The 25,697-nt window shown below is 36.6% G+C and overlaps 1 protein-coding gene across 1 annotated transcript in view; it reads left to right on the top strand.

Moving 5' to 3' along the window:
* The first annotated feature begins 16,600 nt into the window (after positions 1-16,600).
* Positions 16,601-25,697, top strand: part of LOC126831230 (ankyrin repeat and MYND domain-containing protein 1) — a 33,478-nt gene continuing 24,381 nt past the window's right edge. The window contains exons 1-6 of the mRNA XM_050561913.2: positions 16,601-17,257; positions 17,774-17,945; positions 18,125-18,367; positions 18,914-19,021; positions 19,173-19,304; positions 19,552-19,659. Of these exons, the coding sequence (XP_050417870.1) occupies positions 16,740-17,257; positions 17,774-17,945; positions 18,125-18,367; positions 18,914-19,021; positions 19,173-19,304; positions 19,552-19,659 (1,281 nt within the window). The 5' untranslated portion in view covers positions 16,601-16,739. The remainder of the gene's footprint in view (positions 17,258-17,773; positions 17,946-18,124; positions 18,368-18,913; positions 19,022-19,172; positions 19,305-19,551; positions 19,660-25,697) is intronic.

Raw genomic sequence — 25,697 nt, 5'->3', positions numbered from 1 at the left:
AAAAGTTTCAAATTATAAAATAACTAAAGGTAGACATTTTAACAAAGAATGGTACAACAGATATGAATGGTTGGAATAAAGTGTTAGCAGAGATGCAGTTTTCTGTTTTCCGTGCCGAAAATTTGGAAACAATGCCCCTGGGTCTACGAAATTTACTATTGAGGGCTACAATCAATGGAAACACGCTGTCGGTGAAAAGAAAAAAAGGCTTTAGCTTCATAACAGTTCTAGAGGACACGATATTGCTATGAAATCATGGTTAGAAAAGAAAAGTAGACTCGAAAATGAGAAGAGTGTGAGTTTGATGGTGAGAGATGACGTATTAGAAAGACGTAGATACTATGTTTGCAGTATTGCTGAGGTTATACAGTTTCTTGCTATGAATGAATTGGCGATTAATACGACCTAGTAAAGCACGAGGAAAAGGGATTGTTCATGAACTTGTTCAATTACACTGTATCAAAAGATCCTAAATTATCCGCTGCATTGAAAGAAATCCCAGAAAACGCAAAACTGAAATCCCCAGAAATTCAGAATGACATTATTAACGAATTGGCGTCAATGGTTTCTGAAATGGTGGCTAATGATGTGAAAGACTCGGACATTAAGAAATTTACACTAATGGCCGATGGTACTAGAAATAAGTCAAATGTAGAAAATGTATCCGTAGCCGTTAGATACGTAAAAGAAGGAGTACGACACGAAACGTAGTGATGGGTTAGATGCAGAAACTTTGACAACTGTGATTATGGATACCCTGGAAGAATATGATTTAAAGGACTGTGTCCTAGCACAGTGTTATGACGGGGCCAGCTGCATGAGTGGGAAACATGGTGGAGTACAGCGACTCGTTCAAAACGAGCTGGGTAGAAATGTGCCGTATGTCCATTGCTATAACCATAGACTGCATCTTGTTGTAGTAGCTCTAGTTGGGCGCATTCCTTCGTTGGGAAACTGTTTTGATCAAGTCGGCATGCTATACAAGTTTTTCAAAAAATTCAATGTTAGCAAACTTTACGAAGGAACAAGTGTCAAAAAAGTTCTGGACACGCGCTGGTCTGGACACTATGTATTCGACATGTGCTGTAGCTGCCAACTATGAACAAATCGTCGCTACTTTACGACAAGTGGAGGAAAACAGTAGAGGTGAAATTGAGGCCGAAGATGTTGTAATCGCAACCGGACTTTTGAGAAGCATAAAAACTGATGATTTTTGCTTTAGTGCGATGATGATGGAGAAAATACTTGAATGTTAAAACCGCTTGACAGTGTTCTACAAAGCAGAGAAACTGATATAAATCAGGCTATGTTACTAGTTAATAGTACGGTTAAAATGTTGAAAGCAATACGTACCGATAAAGGCTATGAAGAACTACGTGATGCCGCAATAGATATGCAAGAATCTGCAGGATTCAATGCACGATTCGAACGAACTGTAGATGAAAGTGCACCGGCGAGGCCAAAAGGCCGGCGTCAACTGAACACACGCCTCAGCGTCGTTCAATGTTACAACCAAGACAACGAAACCTCGTGCTGATGGCCTTTGAAAGGGATCGCACGATGAAGATCAATCTAAAATCATTCTTGCGAAGATTCAGCGAAAAACACACAAGGTTGAGATTATTTTAAATAATCGCAAGATCAAACGGATATAAGGTAACATTACGTGTTATTTCAAATTATTATTCATGGTACATTGTTCTTGATTTGAATATATTTCTTGAAAAACACTCAGAATAGTTCGTTCTTAGAACATATAATTGTCGATTTCTATGCTTTGAAACTCGTTTACAGCTACTCAATTCTCAAAATTTTCCGTGGGGAGACCCCCGTACCTCCTGCTTGCCGGGGGGAGAGCACCCACTCTCCCGGACCCCCCTATCGCCGGGGCTGCCCCCCTGCGCCAGCAAGCTGGCTACGGGCCTGATCATCGGCATACAAATGAAAGCTGAGACAATATTTTCTGACAATATCACCTAATGGTGACGTATAGATGGTAAATAAAATCGGACTAAGAACAGAACCTTGGGGAACCCCATAAAACAGATTCAGACGACCACTGACAATTAACGAAAATACACTGTTTTCGATCCACAAGATAGCTTTCTAAAATATTTAATGCAGAGCCACAAATACCGAATTTATATTGAAGTCTACTTAGAAAAATGGAAGGGTCCACCGTGTCGAAAGCAGCAGATAAATCTAATAAAATTAAAAATGTACATTTTCTATTATCAATTTCCATTAAAATATCATTTGAAACCCGGGTTAAAGCTGTTTCGGTACTGTGAAATTGTTTATAAGCACTTTGAAATGGTTTATACAAACAGTTATCGTCTAGATGGGCCTTTATCTGAGAAACAATACATTTCTCCAATATTTTAGAAATAAAACTTAAGTTAGAGACAGTGTAGACTTTTTCATTAAAGGGGTAACAGAAGCTAATTTGAAAACGTTGGGAATAGTAGAAGGTGATATATAAGAATTAATAATATTGGTAAAAACTGGAATAACTTCGTCTAGACAGTCCTTAAGAACAGGAGTCGGAACAGGATCTAATGAACAAGATTTAGGAGCAGACGATTTAATTAGCTTTAAAACAAAAGATTCACTAACCAAGTTAAAATTTTCTAAAGAAACAGAATTTTCTAACTTATCAAAATCATGAGCGTTAAAGTCAATAGTTTTATTTAAATCATCAAGTTCAGTTCGTATTTTCTGTATTTTATTTGAAAGAAATCAGAGAATAAATTCGCACGCTGAGCATTATGATCCAAAAGGGAATCCACAACTTTATACAGGTCTTTTTGTCTGTTTTCGCCTTTTTCTATTTTATCAGAGTAAATTTAATTTTAGCGTCTTCAATTAATTTAATTACAATGTTTTTTTAAAGATTTATAAATCTGTTTATGGACATGTAGATTTGTTTTCCACCACAGCCTTATTACGGTTCCTTTTGGCTTCTAAAATGGAATCATTAAACCACTGCGTATTGGGACGAATAGCAAATGTTTTCGTTGTTTGCCGATCGTTGTCTCGCTGAAAGCAGTTTTATTTAAGTTGACATAAAGTTTATGTCATATATGATTGTGCCTATAATACTGAGCAACCTGAAAATTTTTTGAAAAATTGAGTCAATATCTTGGCATTTGAGGTCATTTGTGGACGAGAGGACCAGAAATGTGAGTCAATTAGACAAAATCTCGAGATCTGCCCCTTTCAATTCAGCCTGTTTTGCAAGAGTTGACAGAACTTTTGTATAGTCTGACGCCCCACGACCCACACACCAGTGCCATTGGTACTACTAACATAACTAGGCAGTTCAGTATAACCGTGAATATGATAGCGCTGAGGCAGTATAAGACAACAGAGGAGTAGAAGAATGATGTTATAATGGAATCGAGCGCCTCCGGCGCGAAAATATTTCAGATGTGTAACCGAGCTTTTCATTTTTGGGACTGGGCCTGACAATTTTAGTCAATGTCATGGCAAATGGATCCAAATTCTCGTTAACGAGAGGATAAGAAATGGGACAGAATCTTGAGGCCTATCTGTCAATGTCGCCTGTTTTGTGAGAGTAGAACTAACAATTCTACAGTATTTTGACCCACGACTCACTCACTAGTGGTACTACTAACTGGGCGATCACTGTAACTGTGAATATGATAGTGGTGAGATAGTAAAAGTCAGAGAAGGAGTTGAAGAATGATGGCATAATGGAATTGAGCGCCGATATGTAACTGAGCTTTTAATTTTTGAGGACTGAGCCTGAGGGCACTTTACCTCAATGGGGCGCTTACTTGGTCTCTGAAATGCCCTGGACTTTGGGGAGAGATTTTGCAGAATTCTGATGGTCAGAAAACACCCCATTAATTCATTTAGTCTAAGACCGACTGCGGTGAGCACTTTTTTTTGAGACCGACTATTTTTTTGCCATGGGGTGAAAAACATTTTTTTCAAACATGATAAGTTGACAAGGTTAATTTATACTAAAGTTTTGCGTGAGTAGAGTGACGTGTGCAGTGAGCACTTATTTTGATACCGACTGCTGATATCTTACGACCGACTGCACTGATTTTGCGACCGACTAGTATTTGGGATCTATTCTGGCATTATTTGTTTACCTCATTAATTCATTAAGACGGCGATGCATAATTTTGAGACCGACTGCAGTGACTGCACTTATTTTGAGACCGACTATTTTTCTCCCTGGGGGAAATTTTGTTCTTAAGACCTACATACTCACAACAGAATAAGAGTGAAACACATCATTTTTTCAAATATGATAAGTTGACAAGGTTATTTTATACTAAAGTTTTGCGTGAGTAGCGTGACGTGTGCAGTGAGCACTTATTTTGATACCGACTGCTCTTATTGTGCGACCGACTGCACTGATTTTGCAACCACCACCCCACACCCCCACACCCCCCCACATTTACGCCCCTGGGCTTACCCACTTAGCAACGTGATCACCTTGTAGTTAACAAGGTGACTGTCAAATTATGCATCCTCATAAACTAAAGTTATGTGATCAAGTTTTGTTTCATTTGGATCCTCCTCATAAAATTCCCCAACTAAACTCACTTTGTCGTGTTGTTCATAACTCAAGCGTAACATTCAATATGTAAAAGTCATGAAAAAAATATGAATACGGCACCCCCTGACTTAAACGTGATAAACATTGTGTTGGTGTCATGATTTAGTTTAACCCCGTAAAATATGCCAAAACAATGTTTACAGAAGACTGAAACTTCAACACAATTTTTTTTTAAGGGGTGGCCCCCCAACCCCCTAGTGGGAGAGTGACCCCCCCCCCCTCGCCGACACACACACACACACACACACACTCCCTATCTCGCTACAGTGTTTACAGAGGACTGAAACTTTAAAAACATGTTTATGGGGGTGGCTCCCCAACCCCCTAGTGGGAGGGTGACCCCCCCCCCCACACACACTCTCCCTATCGCGCTACATCGACTGCCGCGCAGCCTCGTGCCTCCGGCATCACAGATTATCAACATTTTATATAATTTCATTTGCGGACCCCCCCCCCCCCAATATATATTTCACGGCTACGCCTTTGTAAGTGAGTAATTCGCGTACCACGTTTCGTTTGTAAATTGTACAGAAAGAAGCAGTAAGGCGAGCGTGGTACTGTTATCTCAGCGGGCGCGTCGAATTACCCAATAACACCCAATAACTGCCCAATAACACTCATTAACGCCCAATAACTGCCCAATAACACCCAATAACGGCCCAATAACACCCAATAACTCCAAAATAACAACCAATAAATACAAAATATTCGACAGCGAATTTATAAGTGTGCTTTAAGAAACTTTTGGTATCCGAGGACCTTTTTATTTTGTGTTTTTAACAATTTTTAAGTGTAAATAATTTAATTAATAATATCATATTCATTGTACTGGACGTTAAATCTTTAATAAACAACAACAACAACAAAAGTGGATATCACCTTGGTGGAAACGGACGTTAAATAAAGCAGAAGCAGATGTTAAAGGACCTTTATTAGATATCTTCAATGTACTCTGGCAGTTGCAGTTTTATTTGGTAGCAGTTTTATCGTGAGATATTGTAGTGGGGACATGGGTGTACCAGGAGTCAGCATATTTCGTGGCAAGGGAGGTTTAAGAACTGACAGAATGGACAGTCAGTTGCTAGACAGTGCAATAAGAACAAATGCGGACACGGCATTTGTTCATTTAGGTGGTAATGACATCACCGCAACATCATCAGCAATGGATATATACCAGAGAATTTGTGCAATTGTGACATCTTTCGAAGAATCGGGAATAACGGTGTACATCGGTGAAATTTTGACAAGGGGGTGGGGGGGGGGTCAAAGACGCCAGGGTTAGAACCTGAATCGTATAACAGACAAAGGAAGCGCATTAACAAATTATTGAAAAACGGATACAGGGATAAATTTGTGTGCTTTCCGGATATTAAATACCCAGACGATTTTACAGGACCGCGTGCACTTGCAGACAGAGAGTTCTCACACAAAGAACACTAGCATGAAAAAATATAGTTGCAGGTTAAGAAGAATTTTGTGTCGGCCACGAAAACGTTAAATGAACATTTTTACACCAGCTGTATTCACTTATTTTTTTTATGTAATATGTAGGCTATTGATATAGACTAATATTTCTTTTAAAGTCTATTATGGTATAATTTGGCCTGATATAAAAATAACTATAGCGGGGATATCTGTAATAACTTTTTGTTATTGCCACCGCCTGACGATACCCATGGAGGGGTTGAAATAGATATTTATAGATTGATGGCCATCTTATATAATAATACAGTAGTTAGCGATTTTTGATTTAACGCTATGTAATGATAGGCCTATATAAGGATTAAAATGTAGGCCTACACAAATTACTTTGTCGTGAGTATTATTTATGTAGAGAGAGGGATGAGGTTTAACGTCCACTAGGTCATTTCAATAATTCGCTTGTGTGTGTGTGTGTGTGGGGGGGGGGGTCTTTAGCAGTGGGATGACCCGGAGAAAACCAACGATTATGGACAGGCGACCCTACTTCTTGTCACGTACTTGTATACACGAGTTATTTGTTATTTTGGAATTATTGGGTGTTATTGGGCAGTTATTGGGTGTTTTGGGGTAATTCGATGTGCCGATCTCAGCCTCGGATTCTATTGTGTACCACGTTTTTTTGTACTTTAACTACTTAACTTATATCAACTCATTGCACTTTCGTATCATCCTCATTATTTATATTATACCACGTTTTTAACTGCCACATTTGGTTTCATATCTACCCAACAGACCAATAATGGCAATACACCACGTAGGGCCTTTTTAAATGGCGATTAGTTTTCACCATCTATGGTTTAATTAATACCATCGACCGATAGATGACTTTCTGAAATTTATGGGTTATATTAAACATGAAGTGTAAATATATGATCGATAAATAGTATACAAACATCGGAATTAATTAAATAATTAATGAATGTAATTTGCAAATTAATTAGCTTTTAATAAGGTAAAGTCTTATACCACGTTACATTAAAATTGTATATTTGTGTAGAACTTGTGTAGAAGCGTGGTCCACTGGTATTTAGCCACTGGTCGCTGGGCTTCATGTTCATTGAGATAAAGAACGTCGAAAAACGTACAGGAATAACCCAATCTTTTTCACAGAGTACCGTATTACGAATTTTCACTGCGGATCAGTGCGGGAATAACCGCGAAGTCTAAATTGGGCTCTGTGGTCTGATTCCCGAAACAAAACAATATTAATTCCCCCTGTTACCTAGCAACGAAAGCGTCAAGATGGCGGACTCAGTGTTGTACTAAGTTGTAGAAATGTTAGAACAGGTGCTATAAACAGCGTTAATGAATTTACAGCAGGTATGAATAGTAATTAACTCCAGCACGTGGAAGTTTTTATACAAATACAGCCGGGTTTTTTTTTTATATTGGCTTTAGCCTAATGATAACATTATTAATTATTATAATTATCATCAACAGAGAAAGAGAGAAATGGTGTTAAACGTCCACTCGACACAAACTAAGTCATTTCGGGACTAACACATGGTTCAATTTTATTTCAATAATTCGCTTGCGCATAGGAGTCTTTAGCAGTGGGAGGAAACCGGAGGACCCGGAGAAAACCCACTAGGTTGGACAGGCGACCCTACTCCCTTGTCACGTACAACCACGGCACAGGACAGGGGATTCGAATTTGGTCTGAATAAATTGTGAAGCAATCCTATTGATATTCAAAGCTCTGTACAACTGTTTTCATAATCAATTGTAAAACAGGTAATATTGGCACCATGCTGGAGTTACCCCTCCCCCTTTTCCACAAACCAGCCTTAACTTACAGTGTGAATGCAATAGAGACAACAGTTTTAATTTTACCTTTTCTTTTTTAAAATCTACTATGTTGGGGTAATGAGTTGAAGAACACGATCATTATTCAGTGTTTTGTTCAGCAGTTATGCCCCGTTTCCTGAAAACCTTTTGATCTTGATATCTAGGCTTCATAATTAAAATTTAATTGATTTACCCACTCAATCACCTGCATCAGAGTAGGGTCTATAATTCACACAGTTCTAGTTTTAATTATTTATCTAGTAGAATAGTGAGATTGATACTATCATTATTTAGGAAGCCTAAAAATAAAGATGGATACCCTGCCTAGATTAAGCACTGCTATAGAGTTTGAAGACAAAGAGGAAGAAATTGAATTGAATTATAAAACTGGAGCAAGTTTTGTAGGAAAAGTTGTGGACCATAAGAAGATTGGATGTGGTAAATTTGTTTGGCCAAATGGAGCCCGATATGAAGGGTATTATGTTGATAATTTGCGACATGGAAAAGGTAGGTGATCTTTGTGTGGTAGGATTCAAATTAAATCCTAGATAAAGATTTTTGATAATATTATTTATAGATTTTACAGTAATATAGATGCCAGTGACCATCGTCAGCACCATGATTGGATGTATTTGCTATTTGTTTGTTTACCCCACAGCACCAGTCAACAATTTTCCCCATCATACTTTTTGGAACCTTAGGCCTAATTAGAGAACTACAATTAGTCTCTACTTTAATGGGAAACTGATTACTATGTATATCTATACTGTACTATAAGTGTTGTCGTGACACGACTGAAAGCCGAAATTCACCAGAATTCACTTGAAAACATGGGTTGGAATTCACTTAGAAAACCCCCAATTTCTCCCACAAAACTAACTTATTTTAATTTAAATGGGTTTTCCTGCTATTCCAGCCCATGAATACAGCAACTTCAGAGTGATCTAAAATAGCCTAATTAAGATGGCTAAATCGAATTCCAATCAACCAATCAATCATTTACACTATTTACAGTCCACAGAGACCGAAGGTCGTGAGAAAATTTGTCTGCCGCAAACGTGTTTTCCTGCTATTCCAGCCTGTGAATAGGCTACAGTAACTTCGATGTGGTCCAATATAGCCTACCTTAAAGGGGCATTATGGAGGATTAGATAAAGAACTGGCAATTCTCACTATAATAGTTAAAAACTAGATAATGTAAAGGGAATATGCTGAAAATTTCAGTCAAATTGCTCCACTCAGAACCAAGATATTAGCGATTGAATTTTAGGCCTAGCCTTAATGATCATTATTAAAGTCGGTATGGTAAAGAACATAGTCTCAATTATCCACTTTTTTCCATTTCTGCATTTAATTATCAATGAGCGTTGAGCAGCAGATTAGATTCAAACCCAGTGAAAATCCGACACATAAGATGATATCAAGAGTTGATAAAGGTCTTTTCATGTTAATGATGTCTAATTAATAGTTTATATAACATTTCAGGCCTAAAGAAATACCTGCAATAGGCAGATTTAGCTCTTGCATAATGGATATTTAAGTGGCTGACCTGAATCCTTATTAGTAAATAGGAAGGTCTTATTCTTAAGTGTGAATTCCGATATTTTGAAAGTCAGTCCCGGTGTATATGTGTTTTCAAAGTGATTTTAGGTGTTTTAAAGTAATTTATTATTAATGTAAATTATTAGTAAATTAGAAGGTTTTAAGCGCGAATTGGGGGATTGGATGGCTGAATGGTTAGCGTGCGCGCGCTGTATCATAAAGTCTGTCATTGAGTCGACTGGCGTGGTTTCGAATCCCCGGTTGTACGTGACAAGGAGTAGGGTCACCTGTCCAACCTCGTGGGTTTTCTCCGTGTCTTCTGGTTTCCTCCCACTGCTAAAGACCCCGACGTGCAAGTGAATTATTGAAATACAATTAAACCATATGTTAGTCCCGAAATGACCTGGTTTGTGTAGAGTGGAAGTTAAACCCCATTTTTCTTTCTCTTTAAGCGCGAATTACAATATTTTGAAAGTGAATTCCAGTGTTTATATGTTTTCAATGTGAATTTCAGTGATATTAGGCATTTTAAAGTAATTTATATATTACTGCAAAATATTAGTGAATAGGAATTAGTATAGCACTCTTGAGCAACTCGTTTGTTGGATATTCATTGCTTTATAAATAGATTACTATTATTAAGACCTTAAAGATATATTATGGGAGATTCGATAACGAGTTGGCAGTTCTCACTATAATAGTTAAAAACTAGATAATGTAAAGGCAATTTGCTGAAAATTTCATTCAAATTTCTCCACTATGAACCGAGAACTAAGTGGTTGAAATTTCCGGCTAGCCTTGATCATCATTACTAAAGTCAGTACGATAAACAGCATAGTCTCGATTATCCATTTAATCGTTAAATCGTGAAGGAAAGTTATGCAGTAAATCGGCTCATAATCCACTAAAGATAACAGGCTAGCGATGCCATCTAGAGTTGATTATGGTCTGGATAGGTTAAAGATACATTATGGGAGATTTTTATAGAGAGTTGGCCATTCCTGCTATAACAGTTCAAAAGTAGATGTTTAAATAAAGATCTAATTTATAATTTCTATAACATCTGAAGCCTAAATTAAGACTTGCAATAATCAGATTTAGCTCTTGCATAATGCATGTTTAATTAATGTCTAATTAATAGTTTAGATAACATTTCAGGCCTAAAGAAAGACCTGCAATAGGCAGATTTAGCTATTGCATAATGCATGTTTAAGTGCGAATTATGATATTTTGAAAGTGAATTCTGGTGTTTAAATGTTTTCAAAGTAAATTCTGGTGATTTTTGGTGTTTTTAAGTAATTCAATATTAATATTAATGCAAAATATAAGTAAAGAAGATCTTGCGTGTGAATTCTGATATCTTCAAGGTGAATTCCAGTGTTTATAAGTGAATTCTGGTGAATTCCGGTGATTAGTCTACCTGGCCTGGGGGGGGGGGGGGGATCTAAATTTTTCAAACACTTGATCAAGTAGTAGTTGTCATTGTTGAAATGGAGAAGCAGATGGACTACCATTTTTATTCACATATTTAGACCCATGCCACTTATATTTATCCCAGAAAATTTTTACATCAATAATTGTTATTATTATAGGTACCCAGTATTGGCCAGATGGAAGTTGTTATTCTGGAGAATTTCTCAATGACTTGAGACACGGGCAAGGGCGAATACAGTGGTCGAATGGAGAGGTAATTTCATGTTAATCAAATGACTTTGGATTCCTCTCTGTGCGGATGTACAGGTCACAATTTATCTGATTTTGAATAATTTGATGAAACTTAAAATATATGTATTACACAAAAATCATGAGTTTGAATATGGTGAAATCGGTGGAAATTGCATCTCACAGCAATTTCTTGTGTTATGGTTCTTGCCTATTAAAAGCAAAATGTGTAACCAAATTTGTGGGGTTTCTGCTGTAATGAATGAACAAAGGTACAAACCCTATCGATAATTAGCATTCAGCATCTGGCTCGCTAGCCAGGAGGTCGTGTGTTCGATCCCTGCATTGGCCGAGAAAGTTCATCCAGATTTTCCGGTGTGGTTCCCCCTTAGTCAGTGATGCAGGACGGGAGGGCCTGACAAGGACAGCTGTCTAGTCCTTCGGATGAGACGAAAAACTGAGGTCCCGTGTATAAATTGGAATGCATGTAAAAGATCCCTTGGCAGTTGGAAATCAATATAAGAGTAGGCGATAGTGCCGCTGCCCGGGCAAAATTCCCCCCATAGCACACTGTATGGCGTATGTCCGTCTTCATTAGCCCAGCATAGGAGCAGAACAGTAGGACATTAAACCCCATTTCCTTTCATTTCATTTCCATTCTAGAGTTGTGATAGAGGCTATATTATAATTTGTAACTTATTTTCAAATATGATATTCAGCATTCCACGATTCTGTTCCGGACTTACCCCTGCTTTAGGATCAGCTTCTGTTAAGACATAGCTGCTGTGTGGGCGTATTTTGATGGTTGGCTTGGTGATCTTTTACAATTGAATTCTATTATTATTAAAAGCACATTCAAACACTTTATTTGTTCTGATAGTAATAATGATGAATATTCTCTGTGATTTTTTAAAAATTATGTATCAAGTTGGACATTTTGAACCCCCTAGCGAAGTAAAGGGTTGACAATTATACAGCACTTTATACAAAATAGGGTAGGTTTGACATGGCAGATAAACACAAGATTATTATTTTATGTTTAATTTTCAGTCGTATGAAGGGTGCTTTTATAAAGATCGTCGTCATGGTAAAGGAACTTATACCTGGTCTGATGGATCGTTTTACACAGGGACATTTCATATTGACAGAAAGGAGGGATATGGCAAATTTACTTTTGCTAATGGAAACGTATTTGAGGTGAGATCATATTTAATTTTATTAACAAGGGGTTGCCATGCAAGATACACCCACATTTTGCAAGAGAGGGATAGAGAACAAGCTAAACCTATATTTCAGGTTTCGTCAAAATTGGATTAAAATCGTGACCTGTAGAGTGTCCACAAATGTACATGGGCGACGACAATATATGTCCACATGAAAATGTGGGCATATAAAAACATGAAGTTAGTTGTATATAAAATGAAACAGTGATTAAAACTGTGCCAAAAAGTATGAAATAATGCAGGAAAAGAATGTGTATAAACAAAGTGTTTTGGTCACATATCTGTCTTTGGTAATTAAGGAAGCAAATGTATTTGGTTTATATTTTAAGGGGCTATATAAAGAAGACGAGAGAGAGGGTCCTGGGGTCATGACCTATACAGATGAACGCCAGGATGTGGGACTATGGCAACAAGAGAAACTAATCAAACTTTGTTTTCCTGTGGAGGGGGCTTTTACTCTTCGAGAACATCCCGAATTTGACTTTAACGCTGACCAAGTGACGTATATCAACACTGACGATTCAAGTGATAAAAAAGACAAGAAATCAGAGACTACTGATTTAGAACTGGATGAAAATCTCCATGTTGAAAAAATCACACAGTTTTTTAATGAGACGCTAGATCCAAGAAGCCTTGCCATAAATAAACAGGACTTTGATCAAGAATTTTTCAAAGATACGGAAACTGTTGCCAGTGACAATAAACAACCAGCCTGGAACAAGACACCATCTTTAATTGCAATTCAGAAACATGTGCATAAACATTCTGGCTGCCAAAATCTTGTTAGTTTTGATGTAAATAAAATAATAAACGGAGACAGAAGTGGTTTTATCGCTAAAGGTCCTCTAGAAGAAGCAGCAGATCAGTTTCTATTGGCCGCTATTTCTGGTCGTGTTGACGAAGTTGAAGATTTATTGAATTGCGGATTTGTCCATGTAGATGTAGCAGACGTCAGCGGCCACACTGCTTTAATAGGAGCTACGGCAAGTTATTTTAAGTTTTTGTTTTTTTTAAAATTATGTCATCTTGATGGGAGAATCACTTATCCATTTTTTTCTGATATTGTTTCCTAGGTCGAGAAAAAATATATTATAAACATAGTTTTGCCAGGCAACAAAAATATGCCCACCAGCAGCATTGTGAAAGAAATAAAGAAGGTCACCGGATGTTGTCTATTTAAAACAAAAAACATTGGAATATAGGAGCACACACATTTAAAATCTATATGATATGTGCAACTTTGAATTTCAATTAGTGATGTTTCGATAATCAGTTTCGCCATCAGTAATTGGGCGATAAGTGGCTTATCAGTAGACATCAGTATTGGACGATATTCTGCTGTTTTGCCAATACTGGAGTCGCCAATAGTAGATTCCCATAAAATATCAGTGAGTTGTGAACAAATCATTCTCTCTGCTTGGCACTCGACCCTTTTCATAAGCTGCAGCCTTCCATTCCTGAGTTATCCCCTCTTTGCCGAAAACTTTGTGAATACGGTAGAACATCACTAAGTTCAAACCCAGCAATTTTGATGAAATAAGTCTTGATATAAGCTTATAACCAGGATTTACAAAGATTTGACGATGGGGCACAATAACACCTCTTAAGATCCATGTGCGACTAAGTTTCAATATATGTCAGTAGGTTTGAAAAAAATCTAAAAAACTATGACCTGTAGAATATTTACATTTTTATACGCCCACATTTTCATGTGAAACTTCCAATCAATAGAAACATGAAACACAAACCAAATACAAAAGGTTTGATGGGATCAATTTTGACTAAGTCAAAATGATGCATTTGATATTCAGATAAGTTGGATAACTGATGGTTTTTTGATATTGTATTCTATTATTTTATTTTATATCACATTTTCATGTGGACGTATATTGTCCTCGTCCCTGTCCGTCCGGACGTCCGTCAGTCCACAATTGTTTGTGGACACTCTACAGGTCACAATTCTTATCCGATTTTGATGAAACTTGACATGCATGTTTATAACCCAAAGATCTTAGTTCCTTTCAATATTTGCGCATATCAGATCGTAACTTCCTGAATTATGACCCTTGATTGTACGAAAAATCACATTTTTATCTTGTTGTCCCTCTAGAGGTCACAATTACTATCTGATTTAAAAGAATTTGAGTATATCACCGTCACAATGTAATGTTGGTTGAGTTTAAATTTCATGAAAATCCTACCAAAACTGTCCGACAAAATGGCCATCCCTCGTACGCAAATTGTGTAAACATCTGTTATATCAAGGTTGTGGACCCTCTAAAGGTTACAATTTTGATCCGATTTTGATGAAACTTGAAATGCATGTTTATAACCCACAGATCTTGGTTCCTTTTGATATTTGCGCATTTCAGATCGTCACTTCCTGAATTATGGTCCTTGATTGTACAAAAAATCACGTTTTTAGCTTGTGGTCCCTCTAGAGGTCAAAATTTTTATCCGATTTAAAAAAACGTTTTAGTATATCACCGTTCCACTCTAATGACGGTTGAGGTTGAAATGCGTGAAAATCAGACCAAAACTGGCGGACAAAATGGCCACCCTTCGTATGCAAATAGTGTAAATATATGGTGTATCAAGGTTGTGGACCCTCTAGAAGTCACAATTTTCATCCGATATTGATGAAACTTGAAATATATCTTCATAACCCAAAGATCTTGGTTCCTGTTGATATTCGTGCATATCTGATCGTAACTTCCTGAATTATGGCCCTTGATTTTTCGAAAAATCGCATTTTGTTTAGTTTGTTTTCTATCCATCTCTTGCAAAATGTGGGCGTATCCTGCCTGGCAGCCGCTGGTCTTTGTGGCTGAAGCAATAACTCTGTAAAATTGATGTGACTAGCTGAACAATCCCACTTCTAGCAATATATGTATACCTGATGACAATTACTTCCAATGTGACCAAATATAGGTGTAATAGTGATGGTCTGATAATTCAGTTCAACATTGGTAATTGGCCGATAAGTGGCCAATCGGACCCTGCCATTTTTCCGATAATGGAGTCACCGATTTCTGTTCAAAAGGATACCTTTGAAATATAATTGTAAACAAATCATTATTTGGCTTGGCACTCGGTACCTTTATTTTAGTTGCTGTCCGCGTGGCTATCTAGACATAGCCTAATACAAGAATCTCAGGAAAGAATAAATGGTCTAAGTTGTTTTTTAATCCTTATTCATACATTGTTTGAGAGTTCGGGTAGACATGCGTTTTTATATGCCACATTTTCATGTGGACGTATATTATCGTCGCCCCTGTCCGTCCGTCTGTCTGTCCAAACAAATATCTTTGAAAGATCTCGGCTGCTTTCGATATTGGCATGTATCAGATCGCAACATCATGAATTATGGCCCCTGTTTGTACGAAAAATCAGGTTCCTTTTGATATTCGCGCATATCGGACCGTAACCATAATGAAGGCTAAATTCGAATTTCGGGAAAATCGAAATGAATCTGCCCGACAAAATGGCCGCTCTTTGTACGCAAATTGTGTAGAAGTGTGTAATACGTAGGTTGTGGACTCTCTAGAGGTCACAATTTTTATCCAATTTTGATGTATCTTAAAATATATCTTTATATCCCAAAGATCTCAGTCCCTTTTGATATTTGCACATTTCAAGCCATAACTTTTTTTTGATTATTGCCCCTGATTGTACAAAAAATCGCGCTTGTTTTTAGCTTGTTCTCTAACCATCTATTGCAAAATGTGGGCGTATCCTGCCTGGCAGCCACTGTTTTTTTTTTTTAGCTCGTCCTCTATCCATCTCTTGAAAAATGTGGGCGTATCTTGGCTGGCAACTGCTGGTGACATGTATTATAGACATACATGTGCCGATCAATTTAGGTAATTAAATCGTTATAAGCTGATAATCTCGATTTTATTAATTAATCATACAGCAAATAATTTAAGTTCACATTGCGCAAGGTTTGATTCAGGAGGTAAAAAAGTATCAGGCGTTTCCGGACTAACATGTAGCTACATCGATTATCATGACATTCGGGGCATTTTGATGTGTAATACTTTTATATCCATCTGTATCAGCCGATATATCTGATATCGGTAAAACCGATAGTAGCCATGTCGGACCATCACTAAGGTGTTTAAAAACTTGTATGCTCTGTGACTGAAATGGTAACCTTTTTGTAATAGTGTAATTTTATGTTTTGACAGGTTGGTTGGCACATAGATGTCATCAATATTTTACTAAACTACGGAGCTGATATAAATAAACTTAGTGACGAAGGATGCTCGGCTTTATCTGCTGGGATTATTTTCTATTATCCAGTTGAGAGTTTTCTTTACAACATCGCAGAACGTTACTTGGAGAAGCCGCCGCCAGATCTGGCGCTAGATCTTGGCAAACCTGTTTCTCAACCGAAAAGTATTTTATCTAAACGGAAAAGGGCAGATAATTTCGAAAGACGAATGAGCCATATAAGTTTGTTGAGTTCAGGTCGAAGGTCGACATCACAGAAAAGTGAATCAGAGGATCTTTGTTTATCTGATGATAGAGATCGTCTAATCTTGCCTCCAATAGGTGGCGCTGTCAGTAATGATAGTGGTCTCCAACATTATAGCAGTATAGAGAATTATCTCCCTGTAGAGAAAGGTCATGTGACGATTATTGATCAGGAAACGAAAGGTGAAAATAAGATTGCCGTTTCACCAGGAAAGCATGGCAATAGGGAGATGAAAGATGAAGATCGGGATTCATTATTTGGAAGTGAAGAAGAGACTGTTTTTGAAAATGAAATGAATGAAGACTTTGCCGAAGATTTTGAGTCAAATATCAGTGTACATAATTATCATATTGAAGTAACGCCCAACTTAGTGGAACGTTGTGCTACAACGCTCAGTACAAATGAACGTGTTGTGAGCAGTCAAAGATCACGAGATAGTGGCGGGGAAGGAAAGGCTAGATTATTGGCCATTCAGATATCTCTGTAAGTAAACTCACAAAAATCGTGAATCAAGATAGTTTGCTGTATGAAACTCAATTTCACATGAAATATGCACCTACTCATGTTGCAATGTCATACCATACATTATCAAGTTGATGTCAGAAATGCATTTTAGTCATCTTCTAGACTTAAAAGTGTATGTCACCAGTTAATTACTAGTGGAAAACACATATCTTCCACTGCAACCAACAAAAAACTGTTCATCCATGCAACACTTTTTCATCATGTACTCTTTTACTATTTACACAGTAAGTGTAGAATGAATCGTATGCTTTTTTCTACTTTGTGTCCTGAAGATCATGGGTTTGATCCTGTGTTTTTTAAGTGACAAATAGTGTTGCCTAACCTCATTGTTTTTTTCCGTGCAATAAATAAAAATATTCGATATGTTCATCCCAAAATGACCTGGTTGTTGTCATTTATGTAAATGAAAAGAAACTGAAAGATTTTGGGCACGATATGTTTTTTTATTGTGAATATAAAATTTTATGTTTTTAGTCGAGGCAGTATGAAACATACATTAGATCTGTTGTTACGACGTGGAGCTGATCCCAATGCATCTGGAGTTCCCATGCCTGTTTTATTTTTTGCAATAAAGGCTGCTGATACGAACATGGTAAAGATATTGTTACAGAAAGGTGCTGCTACAAATAGTCGTCTACCACAGCAGGTATTGAAGAGATTTAATTGATAATAGATAATTTTAAAATTAAATATTTATTTCTCTATAAAATTTTATTTAGAATATTTATCTGTTTGCTGTTTAGAGAAACCTATCAATTCTTATTAATCTTATGGATGTCTTTAAATATAGAGGCCTACTAAAAATATTAATAATCTGTTTTGTAGAAGGGTGGATTAGCTCCCTTACATATAGCAGTTGCTATACCAGGCGATGAAGGTGTAGAAATAACAGAACTATTGTTGGAAGCGATGGCTGACCCAGATGTGCGAGCAGAGGAAGATGATTCATTTATTCAGAAAGATTTGGAAGAAGAATGGTCACGAGATCTTTTATCCAAAGAAAGTAAATCAATTCTAGGAGGGAGAACTTCGTTACAGATTGCGTGTGCTAGGGATGATAATTACAAGGTTAGTTGTCAACCCTCATACCTACGGCAAGAATACCAATCTGATTGGTTTATTTCTTTGGTTTACATACAGTCAAGAATGGAAACTGAATTTATGATACAGTTCCCTTTATGAACCTGGGTGGGACGTGGTGGATCACTATGAGTGTATGAAAGTTGTGAGTTTCGATACAATTGCAGGTGCCTAATTTTGAAAGTCTTCTCTAGGTTCTCATAGCGTAGTTTCTACCCCACACTTTTTTGTAACAAGGAGTAGGTTAGGAGCCTTGTCCAACCTCGTGGGTTTTCTCTGGATCCTTTACTTTCCTCACACTGCAAATGTCCCCCTACGATCAAGCGAATTAGTGAAATTAAATTGAACCATATTAGTTCCAAAATGACCTAGTTTGTGTTCAGTGGAAATTAAACCTCAATTTTTCTCTTCCTGTGTTTTAAATCCTAGTGCAGAATGAAAGTGAAATTAAAGAGCAGTGACACTTAAGTAGAAGTACTGGTAGTGTTAATGTTAGAATAGTTTTATATATATTTATGTATGTATATATTTCAGCATGCATGTAAAGTTGTACATCTATTATTAGAATATAAAGCAAATGCGAATCTCCTGTGTAATGGTGCTTCACCATTAGCCCTGGCTATAGCTAGCGGAAATGATATGGTAAGTTTAACTATGATTATATTTGGGACCTTGATTATTCACAAAAACATGAATTTCACAAAGGGATATTGAAAAATTGGGTGACCTTGAGATATTTCAGACTCATCAGTACCAAGTATATTGTTAATAAAACCATGTTTTTGTTCAATAGGCCATAGATGAACTGTTAACATATGGTGCTGATCCTAGTCTCCCATTAACGCATGGTGTTGGTAGCGCCCTCTGTGTGGCTACATCAACAGAATATGAACATCGTAGAGCTATACAAGCGAGGATACAACTGGTATGTATAGTTTACTTAGGACACAAATATTTAAAAACTGTGGTTAATGGAGATGCTATGTATACCATACCAAAGTGTGGTACTACCATACCAAATTGTGATACTACAATACCAAATTGTGATGCTGCCATATCAAATTGTGATACTACCATACCAAATTGTGATACTACCGTACCAAATTGTGATGCTGCCATATCAAATTGTGATGTTACTATATCAAATTGTGATATTTTATATTTGGTTTCAGGTTGATAAATTAGTCAAATCGGGAGCAAATATTTTATCACCTATTTTGATTGGTCCAAAGAGATTGTCAGGAACTGCTGTAGATTATGCTTACTATATGTTTAATCAGGTAATATAACAATCAGTTTTATTTCTACAATCAATTTAATCACTGGTATTCACAAGACAAGAACATTTTTCTATTGAATTCTGCATGTAATTCCAGCTGATTGCATGATTCTTTTATATTACTAAATTTTATTACAAATATACAGCCCAGCATGTATTGTTGAAATGCAATTGGCATGAATCTATAAATTCAGTTTTATATAAACACATTTATAACTTTTTATCAGTCACATATTCTACAAATATATTACACATAATTTATTTAGGTGTCGAAACCTAACATTACCTCCAAACAAATTTAAGACAAGGGATTATCGTCTCCTCAATAAATTTGCATAAGTTGTATGAAATTAGTGTGGAGGGTAGTATGATAGTCATCAATCTGCAAACCTTGTGTCAATGGTTGACCATTGTTCTGTTTTTGGATAATAGATTGCAGGATAAAACTGGTGTTAGAGGTATAACCAACTTTCTATTTCACTTTTCATACAGTAAACCTCAATTTAAACTAAAAAGGGATCTCTTTCAAAACAAAAGTTTTATATAAGGCTGACCTTAAAAATATCTTTGTTTCGCCTAACGCGACCGACTAACTAAAACCACCCCCGACTTAAATTATTTTATTGCACTTTTCCACAATCTTTTTATTTTATTTTGTGCGTCAACCTGAAATATATCACAAGAGTTATTTCCCTTTACTATGGCTACGGTTTGATTCATTATTGAAACTGGTTGATCAAGACGAAAGCGTCATAGGTGTCGCTTCTCAACAAAATGGTTGCAGACGAATACACGTCCATTCCCACGAAATGATTCTGCTTCTATGTCTGTGGTGCGTAGTTTTAAACATAACCACGATATTTTCAATATCCGTTTTCGAGAAAAATGAAGGCACAACCCACACTATCGTTAAAAACGTGTTGAAGGAGTTTCACACTTCAAGCTCGTGGCAAATCGTGTGCGAGTCGGGCATCACGAAAAATTCCCGATGTCATTGATTTTTTTGCCAATTGAATAAAGAAAACGAATGTTTCCACCCGGAAAATTATTAAGCTGTCAAATTAGCTCTTAAGTTTAATAAAAAAGACTTTCAGTTCGTTACTTTTTACGTCAGAACCCAAATTCATTAAACAAAATTAATGAATCTGTAGTATGCAGCTAATAAGTTTTCTGTATTGATTTCTCTAACTTTAAAAAAAAAATCTGAAAAAAAAACGACCTACCGACCCTTCTCCTCGATTGTGGGTCGGGTTTGGTGAAACAAAGATATTTTTAAGGTCAGCCTAAACCTTATCCCATCATTACAACATCAAGCAGCCCAATTCAATGCTTTATTTTGACCTAAATCAAAGAGGTTCAGTCTTCAGCTCTATTGCATTCATTTATCCACTTCTAATTTGGTGCTGATCTGTGATATTAAATCTGTCTTTCTCTTTTTTTCTATATTTCTTTCATTATTTGATTCCACAGGCACTCCTTACTACTGTTTGACTATATATTACAGTATTAACAAGGTTTATCACCCGCTATTTTGTTTTGACTTGTTGATGACATTTGGTCTGCTATTATCTCACAATACTCACTAGTTCTAGCACTTTCCATCATCTTTATTGTCAACTAGATTTCATTTGATCCTTATACAACTTCCAATTTGATTAAATTTATCATTTTACAGTGTTATTAATTACAAATCAACCCTGAAGCGTTATCCCTTGGCCACTATCAACTTCGTTGGACAAGAAGTTGCATAAAATGAGATCAGTGACGTTGCTCTGGGGAAGCCCTTATTTTTGATTGGTCGAGACGTGTTATTGAAACTAAAATTACCATTCATAGCTGACCGTGAATTAAGAATCTCAGAATGACAGCTGAATACTCTCATTAGTATATGTAACATACTTAGGAAAATTGAATTGGTCTCTCGGGCAGACAGGTAAAGTGGTAAAAAATTAATATAATATTTTTTGAGGGGAAAATATTTTGCCTTTTAGTCAGCAAAATGAAGTGCCCGAAATAAAGTCCCACTCCTCCTCCCCACCATTGCCCATATTATTTCTTAAAACATGAAAATCACCTTTTTATACGCCCACATTTGTTTGTGGACACTCTACAGGTCACAATTTTTATCAGATTTCAATGAAACTTGAAATATAGGTTTATCTTCCTAAGATCTCGGTCCCTTTTGATATTCACATGTATTGGACTGTAACTTCATGGATTATGGCCCCTGATTGTACGAAAAATCACGTTTTTAGTTTGTGGACACTCTAGAGGTCACAATTTTGATCCGATTTTGATGAAACTTGAAATGCATGTTTATAACCCAAAGATCTTGGTTCCTTTCGAAATTCGCGCATATCGGATCTTAACTTCCTGAATTATGGCCCTTGACTGTACGAAAAATCGTGTTATGATCTGATTACCGTTACATCGTAATGATGGTTGAGTTCAAAATTCGTGAAAATCGGACCAAAACTGACGGACAAAATGGCCGCCCCTCGTATAACGCAAATGGTGTAAATATGTGGTATATTAAGGTTGTAGACCCTTTTGATGCCACAATTCTTTTTTGATTTTGATGCAACCTTAAATTTATGCTTATATCACAAAGGTCTTGGTTCCTTTCGATATTCGTGCATATCAGATCGTAACTTCCTCAATTATGGCCCTTGATCGTATGAAAAATTGCATTTTAAGCTTGTGGTCCCTCTAGAGTTGACAATTTTTATCCAATTTAAAAAAAACGTTTGAATATATCAACATTACACCCTAATGATGGTTGAGTTTGAATTTCGTGAAAATTGGACCAAAATTGTCGTACAAAAGGGCCGCCCCTTGTACGTTAATCGTGTAAAAATATGCTGTTGTGGACTCTCTAGAGGTCAAAATTCTGACTTGATTTTGATGAAACTTTAAATGCATGTTTATAACACCCAAAGATCTTGGTTGCTTTCGATATTCCCGCATATCAGATCATAACTTCCTGAATTACATCCCCTGATTGTATGGAAAATCGTGTTTTTAGCTTGTGGTCCCTCAAGAGATCACAATTATTATCCGATTTAAAAAATCTTTCGAAAATGTCACCATTAGACCATATCGTTGATTTTGTTAGAATTTCATGAAAATTGGACCAAAACTGCCAAACAAAATGGCCGCACATCTACGCTAATAGTATAAACATCTGGTATATCAAGGTTGTGGACCCTCTAGAGCTTACAGTTTTGATCCGATTTTGATAAAACTTGAAATGCATGTTTATAACCCAAAGATGTTGGTTGCTGTCGATATTTGCGCATATTGGATCGGAACTTCCTGAATTATGGCCCCTGATTGTACGGAAAATCCGGTTGTTACTTTAGCTTGTGGTCCCTCTAGAGATCACAATTATAATCTGATTTACAAAAACGTTCAAATATATCACCGGTACACTGTAATGTTGGTTGAGTTAGAATTTCGTGAAAATCGGATAAACTGCCAGAAAAAATGGCCGCCCCTCTACGCAAATAGTGTAACCCAAAGATCTTGGTTCCTGTAGATATTCACACATATCTGATCGTACCTTCTTGGATTATGGCCCTTGATGTTACGAAAAATCGCTTTTTGTTTAGCTTGTTCTCTATCCATCTCTTGAAAAATGTGGGCGTATCCTGCCTGGCAGCTGCTGGTTGATTTCTGAATACTGATCCCATACTATCCATTCTTTTGTTTATGATGCAATGCCAGAAACCGGACGTCTCAGGTTTCACCCGATATCTGCTATAATAGATTTTTCGGGCATCGATCATTATTTGTGTCTTCAATTTTTCAGAAACTATTATTTTTCTTAATTGACTAATGAATTTAAAAATTTTAAAATAGTGCCACTCTAGTGTAGTCACTCTGCTTTATATAAAACAGACATAGCAACAACACAATGTCCTGTTAAAACAAAATTGTGGCCAGTTTTTTTTAACTTCAAAAGCTTTAATTAATACCAGGGCATTTTTCATTTTCACCCGACAAACACGTGTGGTTGTGTCTTGGTGCAGTCTAGATCATCAAGTCCCTAGGCAAATTTCGCATAACGGATAGGTTAATGAAGGGACTGGGTGAAACAGACTGTTACTTACAAAAACAAAAGGGAATTCCTTTGACCTCATTTTGCATTCCGGTCCAATGATGTTGATAATGGCCAAGTGATAATGCTTCAGGGTTGATTTGTAATTAATAGCGCTGTAAAATGATAAATTTAATAACATTGGAAGCTGTATAAGGATCAAATGAAATCTCGTTGGCAATAAAGATGATTGGAAGTGCTAGAACTAGTGAGTATTGTGAGAAGATAGCAGACAAAATGTCGTCAACAAGTCAAAGCAAAATGGTGGGTGATAAACCTTGTTAATACTGTAATAATATATAGTCAAACAGTAGTAAGAAATTTTATTGTTCCCGGCCTTTCAAAGAAAGCATGGGGCTATTAAAATGAGTCTGTCTGTCCGTCACACATACTTTTTGGGGACACAATAACTCTCCTTCTAATTGAGCTACTTGGTGTAGGTCAATGCCTTGATGGAGTTCGAAGATGAGCATTTTCTGCTTAGGGTAAGCAGGAGCAATTTGATTGGTTGATGCTTTGGGACATGATAATTTTAGTTCTAATTAAGTGTGAGTGATGAAACTTGGTGTATAGTTAGTTTCATTACATCAATACCTTGACTAACCCTCATTCTAATTGAGCTAGAATGTTCACACTTGGTGTAGGTGAATGTTTATTAGGTGAATGCCTTGATGGAGTTCGAAGATGAAAATTTTCTGCTTAGGGTAAGCAGAGATAAGCAATTGATTGGTTGATGCTTTGGGACACAATAGCTTTAGTTCTAATTAAGTGAGAGTGAGGACACATGGTGTATAGTTTTATCACATCAATACCTTGACTAAGATTGATCATGAGCATTTTCTGCTCAGGGTAAGCAGAGCGATAAGCATTTTGATTGGTTGAGACTTTGGAACACAATAACTCGCTTTCTAATTGAGGTAGAATGTTAAAGTTGGTGTAGGCGTTCATTAGGTGAATGCCTTGATCTAGTTCGATGATAAACATTGCCTGCTTACGGTAAGCAGAGATAAGCAATCTGATTGGTTGATGCTTTGGGGCATGATAACTTTGGTTTTAATTAAGTGAGAGTGATGAAACTCCGAGTATAGATTCATTATATCATTACCTTGACTAAGTTGGATGATGAGATTTTTCTGCTTATGTTAAGGGGTGATAAGCAATTTGCTTTTAATTGGGGTAGAATGTTTAAACTTGATGTAGATGTTCATTGGGTAATGTCTTGACTGAGTTCAATGATTAACATTTCGAGCTAAAGCTAAGCAATTTCATTGGTCGATGTTTTAGGACAAGATAACTATGATTCTATCTGATAGAGAGTGATGGAACTTAGTGTATAGTTGATAACCAGTTTGATTGCTTGATACTTTTAAAAAAAATAAATGTGCTATTAATTAATGTGTCATCTATTTATTTTGGGATTACGGCAGGGGATATCAGTCTCGCTGTTGGCTTGTTTTAATCCCTTTAAGTGTCTGTGTTTGATTCTACCTTTCACTTTGGTTCATTCTTGTTTTGGGGGTTGGGTGGCCAAATGGGGTTGTTTCGATTCCCTGCTTGTATGTGGTAAGGTGTAGGATCACCTTCCCTAACTCGTGGGTTTTCTCCGGGTCTTCTGGTTTCCTCCCATTGATAAAGACCCCTGCAATTTTATTATTTGATTATCTTTAATTCATTCTTTTATTTCATTCATTTATTATTTCATTCTTTTATTTCATTTTCTTTATTTCATTAATTCTTCCTTTCATTCTTTCTTCTTTCTTTCATTACTATCTTCATTCTTTAATTTCTTTATTCATTAAATTTCATTCATTTATTCATTCAATCATGCTTTGGTTCATTTCCAGTGGTAAAGAATGAAGACATTTAAATGCTAGTTTTCAATAAGAAAAGCAGGCCTATTGAGAATACTGCAAATTTAATTCATGATTATTTTTATATTT

The sequence above is a fragment of the Patella vulgata genome, chromosome 1 (genome assembly GCF_932274485.2).
Source record: "Patella vulgata chromosome 1, xgPatVulg1.2, whole genome shotgun sequence".
NCBI classification, from domain to species: domain Eukaryota; kingdom Metazoa; phylum Mollusca; class Gastropoda; family Patellidae; genus Patella; species Patella vulgata.
This window is presented reverse-complemented; position numbering and strand designations above follow the sequence as displayed.